At 40.1% G+C, this 12,077-nt stretch overlaps 1 protein-coding gene across 1 annotated transcript in view; it reads left to right on the top strand.

Annotated features, from left to right (window-relative positions):
* CLCN3 (chloride voltage-gated channel 3) overlaps positions 1–12,077 on the top strand; it is a 112,895-nt gene that overhangs the window by 74,298 nt on the left and 26,520 nt on the right. The window contains 4 exon segments of the mRNA XM_030563203.1: positions 2,518–2,617; positions 6,953–7,140; positions 8,258–8,380; positions 9,755–9,961. Of these exon segments, the coding sequence (XP_030419063.1) occupies positions 2,518–2,617; positions 6,953–7,140; positions 8,258–8,380; positions 9,755–9,961 (618 nt within the window).

Below are 12,077 nucleotides of genomic sequence, written 5' to 3'. Positions count from 1 at the left end.
GCGTTCCTGAGGTTATCGCAGATAGAAAGCGAAAATAACGCACTCGCGATGACATGTTTTCCAAGCTCATGGAGTCCTCCCGCACTGATAGGGCACAGCTTAATGCATCAAGGCATTCAGTGCCAGAGGCCAGGACAAGAATTAAATGAGTGCGAAGAGCAGAGGCAGGACGCGATGCTGAGGCTAATGGGGGAGCAAATGGACATGATAAGCATCTGTTTGGAGCTGCAGGAAAAGCCAACAAGAGCACAGACCCCCGCTGCATCCACTGTATAATTGCCTACCCCCTCCCACATGTTCCATAGCCTCCTCACGCAGATGCCCCAAGAACACTGGGGGAGAGGCTCCAGGCACCCAGCCACTCCACTGGAGAGGATGACCCAAGCAACAGAAGGCTGTCATTCAAACAGTTTGATTTTTAGTGTGGACTACATAAGCAATGTGGCTTATCCTTCTCTCCTCCCCCACCCCACCTGGGCTTCCTTGTCCTGATCTTTTTTTTTTTAAAAATTAATAAAGAATGCATGGTTTCCAAACAATAGTACTTTATTTCGAAGGGGGGAGAGTGGTTGACTTACAGAGAATTAAAATCAGCAAAGGAGGGCCGGGGGGTTGCATCAAGGAGAAACAAACTTTCGCACCAAAGCTGGCCAGTCATGAAACGGTGTTTTTAAAGCCTCTCTGATGTGCAGCGTGCCTTGTTGTTCTCTTCTGATTGCCCAGGTTGTCTGGCGTGAAACGATTGTCGAACGTTGTTTTCATGGAGGGAGGGGCGACTGACGATGTGTACCAAAACCATCTGCGACAGGTTTTTTACCCCATCAGGGATTGGGAGCTTAACCCAGAATTCAGTGGCGGCGGAGAGTGCGGGAACTGTGGGATAGTTACCCACAGTGCACCTCTCCGTAAGTTGATGCTAGCCACGGTAGGAGGATGCCTTCCGCTGACTTAATGCGCTAGTGTGGACGTAGGTCATTAACTGTATAAATTGATTTCTAAAATTGACTTCTATAAAATCGACCTAATTTCACAGTATAGACATACCCTAAGGCACTGGTATAACTACATCAGACTAGGAGTTGTACTGATACTATTTCGATTAAAAAAAATACACTTAACCAAAATAGTTATCAATACAAAAATTTGCGTAGACCAGGCTATAGTTTACAATGGGAAGTGTCTTTCCCATTTCCCTCTTCCAAATCTGCCCCATCCCACAACCTATCTTTCTCTTTCGTATGGGCTCTTCTGGAAATCTAATCCTTCAGGCGCCTCATCAGGAAAGCACATAAGCACTTACGTAGCCCTGGGATTAAGGTTTTGCTTACAGATGCTTTCATGATTTGGGATCGCAGTGGTCATTACACAGTGACATATTAGATATCTGCCGTTTTATCTGAGGTATAATTTTATTCTAAATAAGCAAAAACTGTATCCTCTAAAAGAAAGTAAGCTGTTTTAAAGGTAATTGCTGTGCTTTTGGGAGATCCACATTAATGTACTGGGGGGGGGTGTTGTTGAAACATTTCGAAGATGTGAATTTTTTTTAACTGATCTAAAGAAACTGTTTAAAAACTAAGGGTAATTTTAAGCATCAGTCTGCTAAACTGCCTACTTTCAAGAGTCAGGAAGAAATTCCTTCTATGTTCAACACTGAACGATCGTCTAGTCCTTTCTCTGAAGCACTGCGTATTTGTTGGTTATGGAAACAAGATAAACTATGTAGACTGATCTGATCTGTTTCTGCAAATCCTACATTACTTTTAAAAAATACCAACCAAACCATAACTGTAGTATCTAGTGCCCCTCTCAGATAAACAGGTCTGTTTGCAGTGGATTGAGAACATGTGTGCAATCTAATTGTGTGAGTTGCATGGGAGTTATCCGTTTCTGTGGAGCATTTTTGATTTTTAAATAATTCTTTCTTCCATAACTGAGTTGTAAATAAGTGATAGTTAACACAACTTCATCTTGTTCCTGAAGATGTACTGGCTAGTATGTGCCATTCGATGGAGTGCCAGCATGCTCAACTGCAGGCAAGATGATCTCACAATAGTAGTTGGTCTAGAGGATTGAAACTAATATTGCTGATAACGAAAAGTAGTTTCTTTAGATTCAGTGGTAGGGATTTGAGAAGCTAGAGCAGTGAGTTTATAGTCACTGAACAACTGTGGAATGTATATAGCTACCGTAAATTGTGTAAGCCTTCGTACCCATGGTGCTTAGAGGAGGGGGGAGAAAAACTTGTAAAAGACTAGTTTATAGAGACATTTAAACGATACTTTGAATGTCTATTATATGAGTGCCAAAATGTATGCTGTTTGTTTTATTTTAAAGGAATCTTGTTAATATGAAATCAGTTTAAAAATATAGTCAAAATAATTTTAGGGCTTTTATATTTTTGTGCTTTTACAATTGTATTTCTGTTTATAACACATTTTTCTCACTCTTTTTGCAATATGAAAATTCCACAAGAACAGGGGAAGAAAATGATACAGACATGATTTCTATTTGCAGATTAACAGCAAGAAGAAAGAATCAGCCTGGGAGATGGCAAAAAGTTTGTATGATGCATGGTCAGGATGGCTAGTAGTCACACTAACTGGTTTGGCATCAGGTAAAGACAATAGAATACAATTTCATAACTTTTCCAATCTTTTCTGATCATTCCTGAGTTTCCATAGTACATGTGTTTTTGTGTGTCCCTGTACTAACAATTACCATTATATTGTTCTGATATCTGTCCAAAACCCCGTTACTGTAAATGCATAAATGAGGGGAAAATTATTTTTGTAGAACAGGATCAGGCTAATAGTGTAATCTCATTTTAGGGAAGCAAGGTTAAAAATCAAGTGAGTAATATTATCCTTTTGAAAAGTTCCAGAATGATAGGCTTTCAGAGATTAAGGCCTGGTCTACACTATGACTTTAGGTTGAATTTAGCAGCGTTACCTCGATTTAACCCTGGACCCGTCCACTCAACGTCCTTTTTGACTTAAAGAGCTCTTTAAATCGATTTCTTTACTCCACCTCTGACGAGGGGATTAGCGCTGAAATCGGCCTTGCCAGGTCGAATTTGGGGTAGTGTGGATGCAGTTCGAGGGTATTGGCCTCCGGGAGCTATCCCAGGGTGCTCCATTGTGACCGCTCTGGACAGCGTTCTCAACTCAGATGCACTGGCCAGGTAGACAGGAAAAGGCCCACAAACTTTTGAATTTCATTTTCTGTTTGGCTAGCGTGTTTGCAGAGCTCATCGGCATAATGTGCACATTGCCAGGGCACATTGCCCGGCCCGTACTTTGTGGGAAGTCTATGACCATGTGCCTCTCGTCACCGCGCTGCCATCACCTCCGCGCCTGGTTTTACGTGAAACAATTGTCTGTCGTTGCTCTAATGGAAGGAGGGGCGACTGACGACATGGCTTACAGGGAATTAAAATCAACAAAAGGGGTGGCTTTTCATCAAGGAGAAATATAAACAACTGTCACACAGAATGGCCCCCTCAAGGATTGAACTCAAAACCTTGGGTTTAGCAGGCCGTTGATATCACAAAACACATCGGGTCAATTTCTTGTTTTGATCCACTCCATCTATCTTTTACATCTTAGGCGGGCAGCAGACGGTGCAGTATGACCGCTAGCCATCGTCATCTCCTGGGTGGTCAGCAGAAGATGGGAATGACTTGGCTGAGTCACTCCCATGTCTGCCTAAGCGCCCCTGACCGACCTCACCAAGGTCAGCTAAAAGAACACCCAGGAGTACAATGATGATGGCTACCAATTGAAATGCACCATCTGCGGCCAAAAGGCAATGAGCTGCTGCTGTGTAGCAATGCAGTCTCACGTCTGCCAGCAACCAGGAGACGTACGGTGAGCTGAGCGGGCTTCATGCTTGCCAATGGTATGGCGCCTGCTTAGGTAACCCAGGAAAAAAGGCGCAGAACGACTGTCTGCTTTTGCTTTCACGGAGGGAGGAAGGGAGAGGGGGGCGTGATGACATGTACCCAGAACCACCTGCAACACTGTGTTTGCCCCATCAGGCATTGGGATCTCAACCCAAAATTCCAATGGAAAGCAGAGACTGTGGGATAGCAACCCACAGTGCAACGCTCTGAAGGCAACACTAGCCTCGGTACTGTGGACGCAGTCTGCCAACTTAATACACTGAGAGCATTTTGTGTGGGGGGACACACAATCGACTGTGTAAAAATGATTTCTAAAAAAACGACTTGTATAAATTCTACCTAATTTCTTAGAGTAGACATACCCTACGAGACCTTTTTAGTCCACTGGGCCCAGAACTTCCTGTTGTGTGGAGTCAGTGGGGCCTTTGTCATTGATTTTGGTGGGTTCAGGATTTCATTCAGGATGAAACTTCCCTCACAGTGAACTATGTACCTCAGTCCTGGCCTAGAAGAACCTTACTTGTTGAGGGTGATGTAGTAGTTCATTATTCCTGTCCATTCAGTTCTAGCTCCCTTCCTTGAGATTCCCAACAAAGTGTCAGTGTTCACAATGGGTTCACCTGCACACTGAGCCTTATAGCTGAGTCAAGTGATGTGGACTCATGGGGCTTGCACTGCATGGCTAAAAACAGCCGTGTAGACATTCCCACTCAGGTTGCTCCTTGACCCTCACCGGATTTAGTCTCCAGCCCAAGCCTGAACATCTGCACTGCTATTTGTAGCCCCACAATGTGAACCCTAGTCAAATGACCTGGGCTCTGAGACTTGCTGCCACTGGGATTGAATTACTTTTTTTGCTGTGTAGATTTACCCTACGATGGTGGGATTTCTGCTGTGGATGCATGTCTCACTAGGAACGTGATTGAGTCCATCCGCACATTTCAGATAGATCAATGAGAAGTCATTAGAACTTTCCAGTTTTGACAGATACTCTCATAGGTCATGAGTTGCATTCAGTTGTGATTAGTCTAACTAACATTTCTGTTTGATGTCCATGAATGAAATCTAAGTTCCTCATGCAAGATATTAGCAGTAACAAGTAAACTCTGTTGTCCGTTGGCCTCAATTTCATCTTTTGTTTTTCAAATATTTTTAGGATAAGACACACAACTAAGGTTCTCCTGACCATGTATGGTCACCTTTAGATGCTGTGGGTTATTAGGCTTTTATTAGCATAATCTGAAAAAGCTGTAGTTCTTATGAATGTGAAGACATGACCTTCATCCTACCCAATTATCCAAACAAGCTTTACATAAATACTAAAATAAATCCCAGGAGGGTTGAATTAGTGTGCAGAGTGTAGATGAGGTGGTCAAAGTGTAATGGCTATATTCACCATGTATGTGTGCATAATCACATGTAAATGAGTTTATCTTCATTATATATAAGTGTGTATATGCGTGTGTATATGTACCCATGTATGTATAGGTGAAATGTGTATGTATAATTAGTATAAACCATTTGGGATCTTTTGGGTGAAAAATGCCACATAAAGTCTAAATGAAGTCATTATCTGTACAAAAAACTTGAAGTTATGATTAAAATTGCTAAACTGGATATCTCACCAACATAAATCTTTAAAAAGCAAGCAAATTAAAGGTTTAAGCATTCTGCGCTCCATCTGTGCTTCTTTTCAGTTCCTCTTCTCAATCTCAGCTACCTTCTTCTGCCACCTACATCTCACAAATCTCCATCCTCATCCTGAACAACCAATGTGCAGTTTTAATTCCAACCATGTTTACTGATTTTATGTTTGTATGTTTTGAATCTTTGTATAGGATCAAATCTGGCCATGTTGAAGTCAATGAAAGTTTTGCAGTTGACTTCATTACGACCCGAGGGCTAGTAAATATTACTAGTATTTCCCTAAAACAATTTTACCCATGTGGGTCTACGTGTCTGTCTCTAGAGACACTGGATGAAGCTCTTTTCCACTTCCAGTTGTGAAATATATGAAGTTTTTAAAATAAAATAGTTTTGTTATGGGAGATCAGTGGACTGTTGGGTTCTTCTGCAACTTCTAACTGCTAACGTGAGAAGCCATCCTTCTTTTGTAAAATTTCCATTTTAACACTTTCTTTTAAGCAGTTTCCTGAAACTAAATAATGCCTGTTTTTCAAGAGCTTGTTTTGACTCAAGTTTTCAGCTTGCATTCGCAACAAAGACTCCTGTCTCTACAGGCTTGAGCTTGAGAGGTGCTGACTTATCTATACCTTTCATTAACTTCAGTGGGAATTGTGGGTACTCAGCGCATCCCAGGATCAGGCTGTTTTTTTATGTTGATCATTTCAAGTAGTGTTTGAAATATTTTGCTTTATGTGGTGTATCATTTGTGTTTTAATTATATTTTGGTAAGACAAGAATGAATTATGTTACTGCTGTTTGTGTTTGCTGTTATGATTCAGTTGAGATACAAAATACTTCAGTTCACAAGATAAAATTCAATCAGAAAAATACATCAGTCCCATCTGTCTCTTTACATCTCTAATTTTTTGGACTGTTGAAAAACTGTGCCTTAAATAATCAGAAATTATTTGTTTAATTTGAGTATTTTTAATTTCTGATACTGAATTCTAGAGCAGCGGTCTCCAAAGTGGGGTGTGCGCCCCCCCCGGGGGAGCGCAAGAGGATCCTTGGGGTGCGCAACAGGAGGAGCATAGATTTTTTGTTTGTTTGGTTTTTTTTTTGCTTTGACAAAAATGGTAGAGCTGGTGCGGCAAGGGATGCGTGCTCAAAAATTCTTTATTAATGGGGTGGGTGATCAAAAAAGTTTGGAGACCGCTGTTCTAGAGCAAAAGTTAGCTTATCCTCATTGCAAACTGGATCTGTACACAAACTCAGTTAACTGTATTTGAAAGCAAATTTTCTATATTTTCCGGCGTTTGTTACTTTGTTTGCCTGTTCTTTTAGGGTATGTCAATGGATGTCACTGTTTTCCTTGAGTTTTTAAAATTTTCAGTAGCTAATACATAACTGTTTGTTCAACAGGGGCATTGGCAGGGTTGATAGACATTGCTGCTGATTGGATGACTGACTTAAAGGAAGGCATTTGCCTTGATGCTTTGTGGTTTAACCATGAACAGTGTTGTTGGGGATCAAATAAGACAACATTTGAAGAGAGAGACAAATGTCCACAGTGGAAAACATGGGCGGAACTAATAATTGGTCAAGCAGAAGTAAGTATAACCCTTTAGTGAAGGCATTATTTAGTTGTTTTGGTGAGGATTAAGAGACAGGGAGAAAGGGTGGGTGGTCTTAAGGTAAGGCACTAAACTGAGAATCTGAAGATGTGGATTCTTTTAGTGGTTCTGTCACAATATTTCTGTGTAAGCTTGGGCAAATCATGTAGGGCAGATCTACACTGAAGTTTTGCTGACATGGGTGCGTTAGGTGAAGTAGTTATTTATTTATTTATTTATTTATTTTGCAGTGTAGTGCTTACAAAAGCCCCAGTGTAGTTATACTGGCATTAAAGTGCTTTTGCCAGTACAGAGTATTTCACTCACCAAACCAGAATAAGTTATATTAGCAAAATCACTTTTATGTAAGTATAACTGTATCTGCACTAGGTGATTTTTGCTGACCTAGCTATCCCAGCAAAATCTCTTTAGTCTAAACAGGGCCAAATGCCCTGATCCTGCAAGCTACTCTGTGCAAATATTCTTCAGTGGGGCTGCACATGGGCGTAGGGGGGTCTTCCTGTGCAGAGCCACCTACAGGATCAAGGTCTCAACCTCCCTCTGTCTCATTTTCCATATCAGTAAAATTGGGATAATAGTTAATCAACTGACGGGAGTTATGATGCTTAATTAAGACTTATGAACTGCTCGGATACTGTAGTGATAAGCACAATAGATATGTCTCTTAGAGAAATAAAAGGCTCATCTTTTAAATGAGAGCATGAGAATTTGTATTTCTGATTGTTCTTATATATATAAAAAAGCTAAATTTTAGCAGTATTTTCTTTTTATTGAAAATAACCAAAAATAAGACTTGTATTGTATTAATAAAGGTAAAACTGAGTTGTTTTTATTGATCTTTTCTAGCAGCATACATCTTTTAAAAAAAACTTGTATAGCTCAGGTTTTACTGCAGTTTACTGAATGTAATGACTTCAGGGTGTTTCAAACAAAACAAATATTTGCTTTCCATAGTAACATTTTGCTTTTGTTAGTGTGGAAATATATGAGTTTTTGAAGCAGGAGTATTTCCAGATTACTTTTGTTTAGAAATGTCTAACACGTTTAGTTTATACATTAATCAAATTATATTGTGTTTTTTGTTTACTTTTAGGGTCCAGGTTCATACATTATGAACTACATCATGTACATTTTCTGGGCCTTGAGCTTCGCCTTCCTAGCAGTTTCTCTGGTGAAAGTGTTTGCTCCCTATGCCTGTGGCTCTGGGATTCCAGAGGTAGGGTCTGAAGACTTTGTATCATAATGGAAGTTTAAGGCTAATATAAAAGGTCTTGTTGCCTTATCATTCTGGGCAAAAGGGAAACCAAGATTGAATACTATATCTATGATGCATTATGTTAATATAAGAATTATAATGTCAATATTATTTCAGTTTTTAAGCACTACTGAAATAGATATTAAAGGTTTCAGAATATTGCTTGAATTCTCAGGTTTTGCCATAAGTTTCTGGTTGGCCTAGATTTACAGGAAACCTTTGCTTTCTTTTGAAAACCTCCCAAGAGTGATTTTTTTTTTCCATTTGTCAGTTTAGCAATGATAGAACAGTAATTAATTGTCACAGTATGATGTTCTTTGATGCAGTAGTTCATCTTTTGTTGCATGGCCATAATTTTCTTTAGTAAAATAAACCGTCATAAGGTAAAAATGTTTGGTCAAAAATAGTGGAAATCTTGTTGTTTTTACAACTGTTCTTTGTTCTTTCCGTTTTCTAACTTCAGAATTATAAAAATTGGTCAGTAGCATGACCCTTCTAGTAATTCTAAGAGAATTTGTACTTGTTTGTTTCTAAGTGTTCTGTATTTCCTCAAATATGTAGGGATCTGAGGTCCAAAGGCCAAATTCCAAATCAGTCTAAATTCATAAACCTTTACTTTATGTGCACAACTGACCAGAATTTTTTGCAGTGCTCAGTCATGTATGTATTCTTCTTTACTGTGATGAATAGACAATATAGATTTTTTTCAGGTAAGATGACAAAGCAATTAGGCAAAGTAATATATTAGAAAAATATAAACTTTTTTCTAGTGAAAACTGGTCTTCCTCATCAGTATATCAAGCCATTGCTCTTAGATATTGTATGCAGTTAGAATAAAACATAGGGGAGAATATAGGGATGGGTGACATTGGCAAAAACAGTATATTATAATTAAAACATCTGTAAATAATTAACTGATATCTCTGAGTATAAGTTTTCACAGTGAGTTTGTTTCTGTTGCAGGAATTTTATCTGCATTTGTCAGGTCACATTACAAAACTCTTTATTTAAAGCAGTCTTGTAATTTACTGCAGGTTTATTTTCTGTTCAGTATAATGAATAGAGTTGTTATATTTTGCTGAATTAGGTATATATCTATCTCCTTAAAGTATAGTGTAACTGTACTGTATGCAATGTGAATGATATGCTTCTGGCAAACAGAGTGCAAATAACCCTCAAAAGTTTAACCCGTTTTAAAGTTCAGCAGGTAAAAGTCTTTCCAATCAAGTAATTTTAAGTTGTGATTCTAAAATTATAGATAATAGCTTATAAACATAAAAGTAGCATGTGTTCTAAGATAAATGAAGTGTAACATGGAGTATTTTTTCCTTCTAGATTAAAACTATTTTGAGCGGCTTCATCATCCGAGGTTACTTGGGCAAATGGACCTTGATGATAAAAACCATCACGTTAGTCTTGGCTGTAGCATCAGGTTTGAGTTTAGGAAAGGAGGGTCCTCTGGTACATGTTGCCTGTTGCTGTGGGAATATTTTTTCCTATCTCTTTCCAAAGTACAGTACAAATGAAGCTAAGAAAAGGGAGGTAGGTTCCTCTTAAAATCTTTTACCTATTGTATAAAAAAGGATACAGTTTTACAATAAATTCCCATAATCAAAAGATTGGTAAAGCATGAAAATCCTTTGATTAAAACAAAGCCTAAAACATGTCATGTGTTCTTTTAGCTATTATATAGGTTTGGATTATTAATCATTATATTCTCAGATCAGGGATCACCACACCCCACCAAAAGTTAGCTACATTTTGTCAGAGCCCTGAAAAATCCTTTCCCTTTTCTCTCATCCACGTTTAGTGTTGCTTTATACCCCATCTTCTAGATCTCACATTATAACAATAGTTCTTTTAGATAATGAGGAGCACTATGGATTTACCTCTGAACTCGCTAACAAACTGCTGAGGCAGAGGAGTAGATGAAGTTACTCAAAACTTGTGTCCCCTTTGCTCTGGTGACCACAGTCCTGTGCAGCCCTTCCAGTCCCTGCTGGCCATGGAACAATTTAGAGAAACCAGTTTGCATTGCCGCTAAAGCCATATTAACCGAAGCAAGTTCAGTGTGAGAAGGTAGCCAGATATCCCGATTTTTTTTTTTTTTTTTTTTTGCAACATAATCCTACTTTTCAATAGCATCTTTCATATTTTAACAGGAAAAAATTCTCTAAATTCTGCCCACCCATGCTGTAGTTCTGTATGTTTAGCTCCCTTACCACTGGAGGAGGTTAGTCTTGTGGAGTAAGCACTGGTCTGGAACTCAGGAGATCTGACTTCAGTTCCCAGCTCTAACCCAGAATTCCTCTGTAACCCTGGGCAAATCACTTAATCTCTCCGTAACTCAGTTAATCTGTAAAAATGGGCATAATTTTCCTGCTCTTTGTCTGTTTTGTCTAATTATATTGTAAGTACAGGAACTCCTCACTTAAAGTCCTCCCAGTTAACGTTGTTTCAATGTTAAGTTGCTGATCAATTAGGGAACATGCTCATTTAAAGTCATGAAATGCTCCCTTCTAGCATCTTCGGCAGCAGTCTGTTTTTTCCACTGCTTGCAGGAAGAGCAGCCCTTGCAGCTAGCTGGTGGGTGGTTGGAACCAGGGTGGATCAGCAGCATCAGGTCCCCACTCCTCTGAGTTCTCTGTGCAGCAGCTGTCCCTCCCCCACTGCCATGTGCTGCTCCTGCCCTCTGCCTTGGAGCTGCTCTCAGAGACTCCTACTTGATGTATGGGGGGAAAGGGACTAATGTCAGGGTGTCTCCCCCTCCCCACCACTTCTGCACCCCACTTATCCCATCTTCCATAGAGCAGGGGGGACACGGTGGCTTCTAGGCTGTAGCTGTAGGTCTCAGCAAGCTGATTTAATTAACAAGGCAGTGTACTTAAGCCTGGGGTCAGCTACTTAAAGGGGAATTGTGCACTTTTCTCTCACACACAAGGTGTGTGTCTTTGCCTTTCCTGCTGCCCTGTAGAGTGTTGTGAGAGTTAATCCTTGAGGGCTCAGTCAATTGCTAGTTCATTTAGCAGTAAGGCATTCCCTGGGAAATATCCCACCCTCTGGCTCCTCCACCTCAACGAAACTTCACAATCATCATCACTGTGTACCGGTATTAAATTGTTTGTTTAAAACTTATACTGTGTGTGTGTGTGTGTGTGTGTGTACACACACACACTAAAATATTAATGTAAATGAGGGGGTTAGGTTCCAGGGACATTTTTTCATCAGATAAAAGACCCAGGGCTGCCCAGAGGATTCAGAGGGCCTGGGGTCTTCGGTGGCGGGGGTCCCCCACCGCCGAATTGCAGGTCAGCGGTGGGTCCTGGGGCAGAAGGACCCCTGCTACGGGTCTTTAGGGCACTTAGTATCGTTTCACTTAGTCGCATTTTTCAGGAACATAACTACAACGTTAAGTGAAGAGTTACTGTACTACAGGATCTTTAAAACAGACCTGATAATGTACAAGAATTGGAAAAGGAGATAGAGTCAGGAGTGGGAGTAGGGAAGGGGCAGAGGTGTGGAGGGGTTAACAGGCTGGGTTGATTAACTTGAGTTTTGGGGGACACAATGAGGGAGAACTCAGTGAACAGTGAAGTGTGGGAGAGGGGAAACAGTTTGTCAGAGAGGGTTAGGTTGAGAGAATGGGCTATAAGGGAAG

This window comes from Gopherus evgoodei, chromosome 5 (assembly GCF_007399415.2).
Source record: "Gopherus evgoodei ecotype Sinaloan lineage chromosome 5, rGopEvg1_v1.p, whole genome shotgun sequence".
Lineage (NCBI taxonomy): Eukaryota > Metazoa > Chordata > Testudines > Testudinidae > Gopherus > Gopherus evgoodei.
The sequence above is the reverse complement of the archived record's forward strand: the minus strand, read 5'-3'. Positions and strand labels throughout refer to the sequence as shown.